This window comes from Coregonus lavaretus (assembly GCF_964263955.1).
Source record: "Coregonus lavaretus genome assembly, contig: HAP1_SCAFFOLD_250, whole genome shotgun sequence".
NCBI lineage: Eukaryota > Metazoa > Chordata > Actinopteri > Salmoniformes > Salmonidae > Coregonus > Coregonus lavaretus.
In genome coordinates, this window is record NW_028161097.1 from 285,968 (window position 1) to 300,725 (window position 14,758).

General features: G+C 56.7%; 1 protein-coding gene across 1 annotated transcript in view; it reads left to right on the plus strand.

The window, feature by feature from the left end:
* fam120c (family with sequence similarity 120 member C) overlaps positions 1–14,758 on the plus strand; it is a 123,971-nt gene that overhangs the window by 35,791 nt on the left and 73,422 nt on the right. The window contains exons 7-8 of the mRNA XM_084195639.1: positions 10,424–10,680; positions 13,705–13,963. Of these exons, the coding sequence (XP_084051765.1) occupies positions 10,424–10,680; positions 13,705–13,963 (516 nt within the window). The remainder of the gene's footprint in view (positions 1–10,423; positions 10,681–13,704; positions 13,964–14,758) is intronic.

Below are 14,758 nucleotides of genomic sequence, written 5' to 3' on the forward strand. Positions count from 1 at the left end.
AATACCAGTAGGGGGAGTGTGGGGGAATACAGTAGGGGGGAGTGGGAGGGAATACAGTAGGGGGAGTGTGGAGGGAATACAGTAGGGGGAGTGGGAGGAATACAGTAGGGGGAGTGTGAGGGAATACAGTAGGGGGAGTGAGGGAATACAGTAGGGGGTGTGAGGGAATACAGTAGGGGGAGTGGGAGGGAATACAGTAGGGGGGAGTGGGAGGAATACAGTAGGGGGTGGGGAATCGTAGGGGGAGTGGGAGGGAATACAGTAGGGGGAGTGTGAGGGAATACAGTAGGGGGGAGTGGGAGGGAATACAGTAGGGGGAGTGGGGGGAATACAGTAGTGGGGAGTGGGGGGAATACAGTAGGGGGGAGTGGGAGGGAATACAGTAGGGGGGAGTGTGAGGAATACAGTAGGGGGAGTGGGAGGGAATACAGTAGGGGGGAGTGGGGGAATACAGTAGGGGGGAGTGGGAGGGAATACAGTAGGGGGGAGTGTGAGGGAATACAGTAGGGGGGAGTGGGAGGGAATACAGTAGGGGGGAGTGTGAGGGAATACAGTAGGGGGAGTGTGAGGAATACAGTAGGGGGGAGTGTGGAGGGAATACAGTAGGGGGGAGTGGGAGGGAATACAGTAGGGGGAGTGGAGGGAATACAGTAGGGGGAGTGGGAGGGAATACAGTAGGGGGAGTGTGAGGGAATACAGTAGGGGGAGTGTGAGGGAATACAGTAGGGGGAGTGTGAGGGAATACAGTAGGGGGGAGTGGAGGGAATACAGTAGGGGGGAGTGGAGGGAATACAGTAGGGGGAGTGGAGGGAATACAGTAGGGGGAGTGAGGGAATACAGTAGGGGGAGTGGGAGGGAATACAGTAGGGGGAGTGGGAGGGATCAGTAGGGGGGAGTGGGAGGGAATACAGTAGGGGGGAGTGTGAGGGAATACAGTAGGGGGGAGTGTGAGGGAATACAGTAGGGGAGTGGGAGGGAATACAGTAGGGGGGAGTGGAGGGAATACAGTAGGGGGGAGTGGGAGGGAATACAGTAGGGGGAGTGGGAGGGAATACAGTAGGGGGAGTGGGAGGGAATACAGTAGGGGGAGTGTGAGGGAATACAGTAGGGGGGAGTGGGAGGGAATACAGTAGGGGGAGTGAGGGAATACAGTAGGGGAGTGTGAGGGAATACAGTAGGGGGGAGTGGGAGGGAATACAGTAGGGGGGAGTGGGAGGGAATACAGTAGGGGGAGTGTGAGGGAATACAGTAGGGGGAGTGTGAGGGAATACAGTAGGGGGAGGGGAATACAGTAGGGGGGAGTGAGGGAATACAGTAGGGGGAGTGTGGGGGAATACAGTAGGGGGGAGTGGGAGGGAATACAGTAGGGGGGAGTGTGAGGGAATACAGTAGGGGGAGTGGGAGGGAATACAGTAGGGGAGTGTGAGGGAATACAGTAGGGGGGAGTGGGAGGGAATACAGTAGGTGGGAGTGGGAGGGAATACAGTAGGGGGAGTGGGAGGGAATACAGTAGGGGGAGTGGGAGGGAATACAGTAGGGGGAGTGGGAGGGATACAGTAGGGGGAGTGGGAGGGAATACAGTAGGGGGAGTGAGGGATACAGTAGGGGGAGTGGGAGGGAATACAGTAGGGGGGAGTGGGAGGGAATACAGTAGGGGGAGTGTGAGGGAATACAGTAGGGGGGAGTGGGAGGGAATACAGTAGGGGGAGTGAGGGAATACAGTAGGGGGAGTGGGAGGGAATACAGTAGGGGGGAGTGGGAGGGAATACAGTAGGGGGAGTGGGAGGGAATACAGTAGGGGGAGTGGGAGGGAATACAGTAGGGGGAGTGTGAGGGAATACAGTAGGGGGGAGTGGGAGGGAATACAGTAGGGGGGAGTGGAGGGAATACAGTAGGGGGGAGTGAGGGAATACAGTAGGGGGAGTGGGAGGGAATACAGTAGGGGGAGTGGGAGGGAATACAGTAGGGGGAGTGGGAGGGAATACAGTAGGGGGAGTGTGAGGGAATACAGTAGGGGGAGTGTGAGGGAATACAGTAGGGGGAGTGGGAGGGAATACAGTAGGGGGAGTGGAGGGAATACAGTAGGGGGGAGTGGGAGGGAATACAGTAGGGGGGAGTGGAGGGAATACAGTAGGGGGAGTGTGAGGGAATACAGTAGGGGGGAGTGTGAGGGAATACAGTAGGGGGGGAGTGGAGGGAATACAGTAGGGGGGAGTGGGAGGGAATACAGTAGGGGGAGTGGGAGGGAATACAGTAGGGGGAGTGGGAGGGAATACAGTAGGGGGGAGTGGGAGGGAATACAGTAGGGGGGAGTGGGAGGGAATACAGTAGGGGGAGTGGGAGGGAATACAGTAGGGGGGAGTGGAGGGAATACAGTAGGGGGAGGTGGGAGGGAATACAGTAGGGGGAGTGTGAGGGAATACAGTAGGGGGAGTGGGAGGGAATACAGTAGGGGGGAGTGGGAGGGAATACAGTAGGGGGAGTGTGAGGGAATACAGTAGGGGAGGGGAGGGAATACAGTAGGGGGAGTGAGGGAATACAGTAGGGGGGAGTGTGGGGAATACAGTAGGGGGGAGTGGGAGGGAATACAGTAGGGGGGAGTGTGAGGGAATACAGTAGGGGGAGTGGGAGGGAATACAGTAGGGGGAGTGTGAGGGAATACAGTAGGGGGGAGTGGGAGGGAATACAGTAGGTGGGAGTGGGAGGGAATACAGTAGGGGGAGTGGGAGGGAATACAGTAGGGGGGAGTGGGGAGGGAATACAGTAGGGGGGAGTGGGAGGGAATACAGTAGGGGGAGTGGGAGGGAATACAGTAGGGGGAGTGAGGGAATACAGTAGGGGGAGTGGGAGGGAATACAGTAGGGGGAGTGGGGGGGAATACAGTAGGGGGAGTGTGAGGGAATACAGTAGGGGGAGTGGGAGGGAATACAGTAGGGGGAGTGAGGGAATACAGTAGGGGGAGTGGAGGGAATACAGTAGGGGGGAGTGGGAGGGAATACAGTAGGGGGAGTGGGAGGGAATACAGTAGGGGGGAGTGGGAGGGAATACAGTAGGGGGAGTGTGAGGGAATACAGTAGGGGGGAGTGGGAGGGAATACAGTAGGGGGGAGGGAATACAGTAGGGGGGAGTGAGGGAATACAGTAGGGGGAGTGGGAGGGAATACAGTAGGGGGAGTGGGAGGGAATACAGTAGGGGGAGTGTGAGGGAATACAGTAGGGGGAGTGTGAGGGAATACAGTAGGGGGAGTGTGAGGGAATACAGTAGGGGGAGTGTGAGGGAATACAGTAGGGGGGAGTGGGAGGGAATACAGTAGGGGGGAGTGGGAGGGAATACAGTAGGGGGGAGTGGGAGGGAATACAGTAGGGGGGAGTGGGAGGGAATACAGTAGGGGGAGTGTGAGGGAATACAGTAGGGGGGAGTGGGAGGGAATACAGTAGGGGGGAGTGGGAGGGAATACAGTAGGGGGAGTGGGAGGGAATACAGTAGGGGGGAGTGGGAGGGAATACAGTAGGGGGGAGTGGGAGGGAATACAGTAGGGGGAGTGGGAGGGAATACAGTAGGGGGTAGTGAGGGAATACAGTAGGGGGAGTGGGAGGGAATACAGTAGGGGGAGTGTGAGGGAATACAGTAGGGGGGAGTGGGAGGGAATACAGTAGGGGGGAGTGGGAGGGAATACAGTAGGGGGGAGTGGGAGGGAATACAGTAGGGGGAGTGAGGAATACAGTAGGGGGAGTGGGAGGATACAGTAGGGGGAGTGTGAGGGAATACAGTAGGGGGAGTGTGAGGAATACAGTAGGGGGGAGTGGGAGGGAATACAGTAGGGGGAGTGTGAGGGAATACAGTAGGGGGGAGTGGGAGGAATACAGTAGGGGAGTGAGGAATACAGTAGGGGGAGTGGGAGGGAATACAGTAGGGGGGAGTGGGAGGGAATACAGTAGGGGGAGTGTGAGGGAATACAGTAGGGGGGAGTGGGAGGGAATACAGTAGGGGGAGTGAGGGAATACAGTAGGGGGAGTGGGAGGGAATACAGTAGGGGGGAGTGGGAGGGAATACAGTAGGGGAGTGTGAGGGAATACAGTAGGGGAGTGTGAGGGAATACAGTAGGGGGAGTGTGAGGGAATACAGTAGGGGGGAGTGAGGGAATACAGTAGGGGGGAGTGGGAGGGAATACAGTAGGGGGAGTGGGAGGGAATACAGTAGGGGGAGTGGGAGGAATACAGTAGGGGGAGTGTGAGGGAATACAGTAGGGGGGAGTGGGAGGGAATACAGTAGGGGGGAGTGTGAGGTAATACAGTAGGGGGAGTGGGGGGGAATACAGTAGGGGGGAGTGGGGGAATACAGTAGGGGGAGTGGGAGGGAATACAGTAGGGGGGAGTGGGGGGGAATACAGTAGGGGGAGTGGGGGAATACAGTAGGGGGGAGTGGGAGGGAATACAGTAGGGGGGAGTGGGAGGGAATACAGTAGGGGGGAGTGTGAGGGAATACAGTAGGGGGAGTGGGAGGGAATACAGTAGGGGGAGTGTGAGGGAATACAGTAGGGGGAGTGGGAGGGAATACAGTAGGGGGGAGTGGGGAATACAGTAGGGGGGAGGGAGGGAATACAGTAGGGGAGGGAATACAGTAGGGGGAGTGGGAGGGAATACAGTAGGGGGGGAGTGGGAGGGAATACAGTAGGGGGAGTGTGAGGGAATACAGTAGGGGGAGTGGGGGGAATACAGTGGGGGGAGTGGGAGGGAATACAGTAGGGGGGAGTGGGAGGGAATACAGTAGGGGGGAGTGGAGGGAATACAGTAGGGGGGAGTGGGAGGGAATACAGTAGGGGGAGTGGGGGGAATACAGTGGGGGGGAGTGGGGGGAATACAGTGGGGGGAGTGGGAGGGAATACAGTAGGGGGGGAGTGGAGGGAATACAGTAGGGGGAGTGGGAGGGAATACAGTAGGGGGAGGGAATACAGTAGGGGGAGTGTGAGGGAATACAGTAGGGGGAGTGTGAGGGAATACAGTAGGGGGGAGTGGGAGGGAATACAGTAGGGGGAGTGTGAGGGAATACAGTAGGGGGAGTGTGAGGGAATACAGTAGGGGGAGTGAGGGAATACAGTAGGGGGGAGTGTGAGGGAATACAGTAGGGGGGAGTGGGAGGGAATACAGTAGGGGGAGTGGGAGGGAATACAGTAGGGGGAGTGTGAGGGAATACAGTAGGGGGGAGTGGGAGGGAATACAGTAGGGGGAGTGTGAGGGAATACAGTAGGGGGAGTGGGAGGGAATACAGTAGGGGGGAGTGGAGGGAATACAGTAGGGGGGAGTGGGAGGGAATACAGTAGGGGGAGGGAATACAGTAGGGGGAGTGGGGGGGAATACAGTAAGGGGAGTGTGGGGGAATACAGTAGGGGGGAGTGCAAGGGAATACAGTAGGGGAGTGTGAGGGAATACAGTAGGGGGAGTGTGAGGGAATACAGTAGGGGGAGTGTGAGGGAATACAGTAGGGGGAGTGGGAGGGAATACAGTAGGGGGGAGTGGGAGGGAATACAGTAGGGGGGAGTGGGAGGGAATACAGTAGGGGGGAGTGTGAGGGAATACAGTAGGGGGAGTGGGAGGGAATACAGTAGGGGGAGTGTGAGGGAATACAGTAGGGGGAGTGGGAGGGAATACAGTAGGGGGGAGTGGGGGGAATACAGTAGGGGGGAGTGGGAGGGAATACAGTAGGGGGGAGTGGGAGGGAATACAGTAGGGGGAGTGGGAGGGAATACAGTAGGGGGAGGGAATACAGTAGGGGGGAGTGGGAGGGAATACAGTAGGGGGAGTGGGAGGGAATACAGTAGGGGGGAGTGGAGGGAATACAGTAGGGGGGAGTGGGAGGGAATACAGTAGGGGGGGGAATACAGTAGGGGGAGTGGGGGAATACAGTAGGGGGGAGTGGGAGGGAATACAGTAGGGGGAGGGAATACAGTAGGGGGGAGTGGGGGAATACAGTAGGGGGAGTGTGAGGGAATACAGTAGGGGGAGTGGGAGGGAATACAGTAGGGGGAGGGAATACAGTAGGGGGGAGTGGGGGAATACAGTAGGGGGAGTGTGAGGGAATACAGTAGGGGGAGTGGGAGGGAATACAGTAGGGGGAGGGAATACAGTAGGGGGAGTGAGGGAATACAGTAGGGGGAGTGGGAGGGAATACAGTAGGGGGAGTGGAGGGAATACAGTAGGGGGGAGTGGGAGGGAATACAGTAGGGGGGAGTGTGAGGGAATACAGTAGGGGGAGTGGGAGGGAATACAGTAGGGGGGAGTGTGAGGGAATACAGTAGGGGGGAGTGGGAGGGAATACAGTAGGGGGGAGTGTGAGGGAATACAGTAGGGGGGAGTGTGAGGGAATACAGTAGGGGGAGTGAGGGAATACAGTAGGGGGAGTGAGGGAATACAGTAGGGGGGAGTGGGAGGGAATACAGTAGGTGGGAGTGTGAGGGAATACAGTAGGGGGAGTGAGGGAATACAGTAGGGGGAGTGAGGGAATACAGTAGGGGGGAGTGGGAGGGAATACAGTAGGTGGGAGTGTGAGGGAATACAGTAGGGGGAGTGTGAGGGAATACAGTAGGGGGGAGTGGGAGGGAATACAGTAGGGGGGAGTGGGAGGGAATACAGTAGGGGGGAGTGTGAGGGAATACAGTAGGGGGAGTGGGAGGGAATACAGTAGGGGGAGTGGGAGGGAATACAGTAGGTGGGAGTGTGAGGGAATACAGTAGGGGGAGTGGGAGGGAATACAGTAGGTGGGAGTGTGAGGGAATACAGTAGGGGGGAGTGGGAGGGAATACAGTAGGGGGGAGTGTGAGGGAATACAGTAGGGGGGAGTGGGAGGGAATACAGTAGGGGGGACTGGGAGGGAATACAGTAGGGGGAGTGGGAGGGAATACAGTAGGGGGAGTGGGAGGGAATACAGTAGGGGGGAGTGGGAGGGAATACAGTAGGGGGAGTGGGAGGGAATACAGTAGGGGGAGTGGGAGGGAATACAGTAGGGGGAGTGGGAGGGAATACAGTAGGGGGAGTGGGAGGGAATACAGTAGGGGGAGTGGGAGGGAATACAGTAGGGGGGAGTGGGAGGGAATACAGTAGGGGGAGTGGGAGGGAATACAGTAGGGGGGAGTGGGAGGGAATACAGTAGGGGGAGTGGGAGGGAATACAGTAGGGGGGAGTGGGAGGGAATACAGTAGGGGGAGTGGGAGGGAATACAGTAGGGGGAGTGGGAGGGAATACAGTAGGGGGAGTGGGAGGGAATACAGTAGGGGGGAGTGGGAGGGAATACAGTAGGGGGAGTGGGAGGGAATACAGTAGGGGGAGTGGGAGGGAATACAGTAGGGGGAGTGGGAGGGAATACAGTAGGGGGGAGTGGGAGGGAATACAGTAGGGGGGAGTGGGAGGGAATACAGTAGGGGGAGTGTGGGGGAATACAGTAGGGGGGAGTGTGGGGGAATACAGTAGGGGGGAGTGGGAGGGAATACAGTAGGGGGGAGTGGGAGGGAATACAGTAGGGGGGAGTGGGAGGGAATACAGTAGGGGGGAGTGTGAGGGAATACAGTAGGGGGGAGTGGGAGGGAATACAGTAGGGGGAGTGTGAGGGAATACAGTAGGGGGGAGTGGGAGGGAATACAGTAGGGGGGAGTGGGAGGGAATACAGTAGGGGGGAGTGGGGGGGAATACAGTAGGGGGAGTGGGAGGGAATACAGTAGGGGGGAGTGGGAGGGAATACAGTAGGGGGAGTGGGGGGGAATACAGTAGGGGGGAGTGGGAGGGAATACAGTAGGGGGGAGTGGGAGGGAATACAGTAGGGGGGAGTGGGAGGGAATACAGTAGGGGGGAGTGGGAGGGAATACAGTAGGGGGAGTGGGAGGGAATACAGTAGGGGGAGTGGGAGGGAATACAGTAGGGGGAGAGTGAGGGAATACAGTAGGGGGAGTGTGAGGGAATACAGTAGGGGGAGTGGGGGGGAATACAGTAGGGGGGAGTGAGGGAATACAGTAGGGGGAGTGGGAGGGAATACAGTAGGGGGAGAGTGAGGGAATACAGTAGGGGGAGTGTGAGGGAATACAGTAGGGGGAGTGGGGGGGAATACAGTAGGGGGGAGTGAGGGAATACAGTAGGGGGGAGTGGGAGGGAATACAGTAGGGGGACTGGGAGGGAATACAGTAGGGGGAGTGGGAGGGAATACAGTAGGGGGAGAGTGAGGGAATACAGTAGGGGGGAGTGGGAGGGAATACAGTAGGGGGGAGTGGGAGGGAATACAGTAGGGGGGAGTGGGAGGGAATACAGTAGGGGGAGTGGGAGGGAATACAGTAGGGGGACTGGGAGGGAATACAGTAGGGGGGAGTGGGAGGGAATACAGTAGGGGGGAGTGGGAGGGAATACAGTAGGGGGGAGTGGGAGGGAATACAGTAGTGGGAGGGAATACAGTAGGGGGAGGGAATACAGTAGGGGGGAGTGGGAGGGAATACAGTAGGGGGAGTGGGAGGGAATACAGTAGGGGGAGTGGGAGGGAATACAGTAGGGGGAGTGGGAGGGAATACAGTAGGGGGAGTGGGAGGGAATACAGTAGGGGGGAGTGGGAGGGAATACAGTAGGGGGAGTGGGAGGGAATACAGTAGGGGGGAGTGGGAGGGAATACAGTAGGGGGGAGTGGGGGAATACAGTAGGGGGGAGTGGGAGGGAATACAGTAGGGGGAGTGGGAGGGAATACAGTAGGGGGAGTGAGGGAATACAGTAGGGGGAGTGGGAGGGAATACAGTAGGGGGGAGTGGGAGGGAATACAGTAGGGGGGAGTGGGGGGGAATACAGTAGGGGGGAGTGGGAGGGAATACAGTAGGGGGGGGAATACAGTAGGGGGAGTGGGAGGGAATACAGTAGGGGGGAGTGAGGGAATACAGTAGGGGGGAGTGGGAGGGAATACAGTAGGGGGAGTGGGAGGGAATACAGTAGGGGGGAGTGGGAGGGAATACAGTAGGGGGGAGTGGGAGGGAATACAGTAGGGGGGAGTGGGAGGGAATACAGTAGGGGGGAGTGGGAGGGAATACAGTAGGGGGAGTGGGAGGGAATACAGTAGGGGGGAGTGGGAGGGAATACAGTAGGGGGGAGTGGGGGGGAATACAGTAGGGGGGAGTGGGAGGGAATACAGTAGGGGGGGGAATACAGTAGGGGGAGTGGGAGGGAATACAGTAGGGGGGAGTGAGGGAATACAGTAGGGGGGAGTGGGAGGGAATACAGTAGGGGGAGTGGGAGGGAATACAGTAGGGGGGAGTGGGAGGGAATACAGTAGGGGGAGTGAGGGAATACAGTAGGGGGGAGTGGGAGGGAATACAGTAGGGGGGAGTGGGAGGGAATACAGTAGGGGGGAGTGGGAGGGAATACAGTAGGGGGGAGTGGGAGGGAATACAGTAGGGGGGAGTGGGAGGGAATACAGTAGGGGGGAGTGGGAGGGAATACAGTAGGGGGGAGTGGGAGGGAATACAGTAGGGGGAGTGGGAGGGAATACAGTAGGGGGGAGTGGGAGGGAATACAGTAGGGGGAGGGAATACAGTAGGGGGGAGTGGGAGGGAATACAGTAGGGGGGAGTGGGAGGGAATACAGTAGGGGGGAGTGGTCAGCGCATGCTCGGAGTACATGTTCTGGTAATCCGTCTGGCCCTGCGGCCTTGTGAATGTTGACCTGCTTAAAAGTCTTACTCACATCGGCTACGGAGAGCGTGATCACATAGTCATCCGGAACAGCTGGTGCTCTCATGCATGCTTCAGTGTTGCTTGCCTCGAAGCGAGCATAGAAGTGGTTTAGCTCGTCTGGTAGGCGTGTGTCACTGGGCAGCTCACGGCTGTGCTTCCCTTTGTAGTCTGTAATAGTTTTCAAGTCCTGCCACATCCGACGAGCGGCAGAGCCAGTGTAGTACGATTCAATCTTAGTCCTGTATTGACTCTTTGCCTGTTTGATGGTTCGTCGGAGGGCATAGCGGGATTTCTTATAAGCGTCCGGGTTAGAGTCCCACTCCTTGAAAGCGGCAGCTCTACCCTTTAGCTCAGTGTGGATGTTGCCTGTAATCCATGGCTTCTGGTTGGGGTATGTACATACGTACACTGTGGGGACGACATCATCGATGCACTTATTGATGAAGCCAGTGACTGATGTGGTGTACTCCTCAATGCTGTCTGAAGAATCCCGGAACATGTTCCAGTCTGTGCTAGCAAAACAGTCCTGTAGCTTAGCATCTGTGTAATCTGACCACTTTTTTATTAACCGAGTCACAGTAGGGGGAGTGCGAGTTCTTCTCAAATAAAATGTTTTATGCGTTCTTCACTCTCGTCCTCACAAAAACGTGCTCAAGAGAACGTCCTCGGAGAATCCCCTTGGAGCATGAGTGTGTGGAGCGCGGTAGGATGCATATTGAGAAACACCCTTTGTTTCCTCCCCAGGGGGTAAAACCACCCTATCGGAATGCTCCGTATGGACTAGGCCACGCCTCTCTGTTCCAGAACCTGCCTCCCCTGCCGGACTGCAACGATTCGCTGTCTGGGACAATGGGCTTCACTGATTGGTCGGCTCCATATGACCAGGGAGGAAGTAGATTAACGAATCACCACACAGCCGCTCCCTCTGGCCCCTCCCACTCGCCATCATCATCTTCCTCCGATGGAGACGAACCAAACGACAGTAGCCAGTAAGACACCTGTTACACACCTGTTACACACACACCCACACCTGTTACACACACTCCTGTTACACACACACCTGTTACACAATCACACACACCTGTTACACACACACGTTACACACACCTGTTACACACCCACACCTGTTACACACACCTGTTACACACACCTGTTACACACACACCTGTTACACACACACCCACACCTGTTACACACACCCTAGTTACACCCACCCACCCATTCATAGGGTTAGGGTTAGAGGGTTATTCATAAAGGTCTGTCTAGTGTGATGTTTCCACTGTTACTGCAACATTGTTTTTGCCAACTCCCTCACTAACCCCGTCTCTCCCTCACTAACCCCGTCTCTCCCTCACTAACCCCGTCTCTCCCTCACCAACCCCGTCTCTCCCTCACTAACCCCGTCTCTCCCTCACTAACCCCGTCTCTCCCTCACTAACCCCGTCTCTCCCTCACTAACCCCGTCTCTCCCTCACTAACCCCGTCTCTCCCTCACTAACCCGTCTCTCCCTCACTAACCCCGTCTCTCCCTCACTAACCCCGTCTCTCCCTCACTAACCCCGTCTCTCCCTCACTAACCCCGTCTCTCCCTCACTAACCCCGTCTCTCCCTCACTAACCCCGTCTCTCCCTCACTAACCCCGTCTCTCCCTCACTAACCCCCTCTCTCCCTCACTAACCCCCTCTCTCCCTCACTAACCCCCTCTCTCCCTCACTAACCCCGTCTCTCCCTCACTAACCCCGTCTCTCCCTCACTAACCCGTCTCTCCCTCACTAACCCCGTCTCTCCCTCACTAACCCCGTCTCTCCCTCACTAACCCCGTCTCTCCCTCACTAACCCCGTCTCTCCCTCACTAACCCCGTCTCTCCCTCACTAACCCCGTCTCTCCCTCACTAACCCCTGTCTCTCCCTCACTAACCCCTGTCTCTCCCTCACTAACCCCTGTCTCTCCCTCACTAACCCCTGTCTCTCCCTCACTAACCCCTGTCTCTCCCTCACTAACCCCTGTCTCTCCCTCACTAACCCCTGTCTCTCCCTCACTAACCCCTGTCTCTCCCTCACTAACCCCCTCACTAACTAACCCTCTCTCTCCCTCTCTCTCCCTCTCTCTCCCTCTCTCTCCCTCTCTCCCCCTCTCTCCCTCTCTCCCCCTCTCTACCTCACTAACCCCCTCGCTACCTCACTAACCCCCTCGCTACCTCACTAACCCCCTCGCTACCTCACTAACCCCCTCGCTACCTCACTAACCCCCTCGCTACCTCACTAACCCCCTCTCTACCTCACTAACCCCCTCTCTACCTCACTAACCCCCTCGCTACCTCACTAACCCACTCGCTACCTCACTAACCCCCTCTCTCGCTAACCAACCCCCTCTCTCGCTAACCAACCCCCTCTCTCGCTAACCAACCCCCTCTCTCGCTAACTAACCCCCTCTCTCGCTAACTAACCCCCTCTCTCGCTAACTAACCCCCTCTCTCGCTAACTAACCCCTCTCTCCCTCACTAACCCTCTCTCCCTCACTAACCCCCTCTCTCCCTCACTAACCCCCTCTCTCCCTCACTAACCCCCTCTCCCCCTCACTAACCCCCTCTCCCCCTCACTAACCCCCTCTCCCCCTCACTAACCCCCTCTCCCCCTCACTAACCCCCTCTCCCCCTCACTAACCCCCTCTCCCCCTCACTAACCCCGTCTCCCCCTCACTAACCCCGTCTCCCCCTCACTAACCCCGTCTCCCCCTCACTAACCCCGTCTCCCCATCACTAACCCCGTCTCCCCCTCACTAACCCCGTCTCCCCCTCACTAACCCCGCTCCCCCCCTCTCTCCCTCACTCAACTCTCTCGCTAACTAACCCTGTCTCCCTCATTAACCCTGTCTCACCCTCTCTCCCTCACTTACTCTCTCGCTAACTAACCCCGTCTCTCCCTCACTAACCCCGTCTCTCCCTCACTAACCCTGTCTCTCCCTCACTAACCCAGTCTCCCCCTCACTAACCCCGTCTCCCCCTTCTCTCCCTCTCCCTCACTAACCCCGTCTCCCCCTCACTAACCCCATCTCTCCCTCACTAACCCCATCTCTCCCTCACTAACCCTGTCTCTCCCTCACTAACCCTGTCTCTCCCTCACTAACCCTGTCTCTCCCTCACTAACCCAGTCTCCCCCTCACTAACCCCGTCTCCCCCTTCTCTCCCTCTCCCTCACTAACCCCGTCTCCCCCTCACTAACCCCGTCTCTCCCTCACTAACCCCCGTCTCTCCCTCACTAACCCCGTCTCTCCCTCACTAACCCCGTCTCTCCCTCACTAACCCCCTCTCTCCCTCACTAACCCCCTCTCTCCCTCACTAACCCCCCTCTCTCCCTCAATAACCCCTTCTCTCCTTCACTTACCCCCTCTCTCCCTCACTAACCCCCTCTCTCCCTCACTAATCCCCTCTCTCCCTCACTAACCCCCTCTCTCCCTCACTAACCCCCTCTCTCCCTCACTAACCCCCTCTCTCCCTCACTAACCCCTCTCTCCCTCACTAACCCCCTCTCTCCCTCACTAACCCCCTCTCTCCCTCACTAACCCCTCTCTCCCTCACTAACCCCTTCTCTCCTTCACTAACCCCTTCTCTCCTTCACTAACCCCCTCTCTCCCTCACTAACCCCCCTCTCTACCCCTCTCTCCCTCTCTCCCTCCCTAACCCTGTCTCTCCCTCTCTCCCTCCCTAACCCTGTCTCTCCCTCTCTCCCTCTCTCCCTCCCTCTCTCCCTCACTAACCCTCTCTCCCTCCCTCTCTCCCTCACTAACCCTGTCTCTCCCTCTCTCCCTCACTAACCCTGTCTCTCCCTCTCTCCCTCACTAACCCTGTCTCTCCCTCACTAACCCTGTCTCTCCCTCACTAACCCTGTCTCTCCCTCACTAACCCTGTCTCTCCCTCACTAACCCTGTCTCTCCCTCACTAACCCTCTCTCTCCCTCCCTCGCTCCCTCACTAACCCTCTCTCCTCTCTCTCCCTCTCTTTTCATTCTTTCAGCCATCTGACAGACAAGTCCTCCAAGTGGGATCCGTCCGGTCGGGGGGGCAGAGGGGAGGGTTCCCACGATAACGGGAACGGGTCCCACGGTAACGGGAGCGGGTCCAACATTCCATCGCTGTTGTCGATGGCGACACGGAGTCACATGGACATAACCACACCCCCTCTGCCTCAAGTCAGCGCTGAGGTGTTGAGGGTAGCAGAACACAGACATCGCAGAGGACTGATGTACCCAGAGATATACCACATACTGACCAAGGTACCACAGACACAGAGGATTGATATACCCAGAGATATACCACATACTGACCAAGGTACCACAGACACAGAGGATTGATATACCCAGAGATATACCACATACTGACCAAGGTACCACAGACACAGAGGACTGATGTAACCAGAGATATACCACATACTGACCAAGGTACCACAGACACAGAGGATTGATATACCCAGAGATATACCACATACTGACCAAGGTACCACAGACACAGAGGACTGATGTAACCAGAGATATACCACATACTGACCAAGGTACCACAGACACAGAGGATTGATATACCCAGAGATATACCACATACTGACCAACATACCACAGACACAGAGGACTGATGTACCCAGAGATATACCACATACTGACCAAGGTACCACAGACACAGAGGACTGATGTACCCAGAGATATACCACATACTGACCAAGGTACCACAGACACAGAGGACTGATGTAACCAGAGATATACCACATACTGACCAAGGTACCACAGACACAGAGGATTGATATACCCAGAGATATACCACATACTGACCAACATACCACAGACACAGAGGACTGATGTACCCAGAGATATACCACATACTGACCAAGGTACCACAGACACAGAGGATTGATATACCCAGAGATATACCACATACTGACCAACGTACCACAGACACAGAGGACTGATGTACCCAGAGATATACCACATACTGACCAAGGTACCACAGACACAGAGGACTGATGTAACCAAAGATATACCACATACTGACCAAGGTACCACAGACACAGAGGACTGATG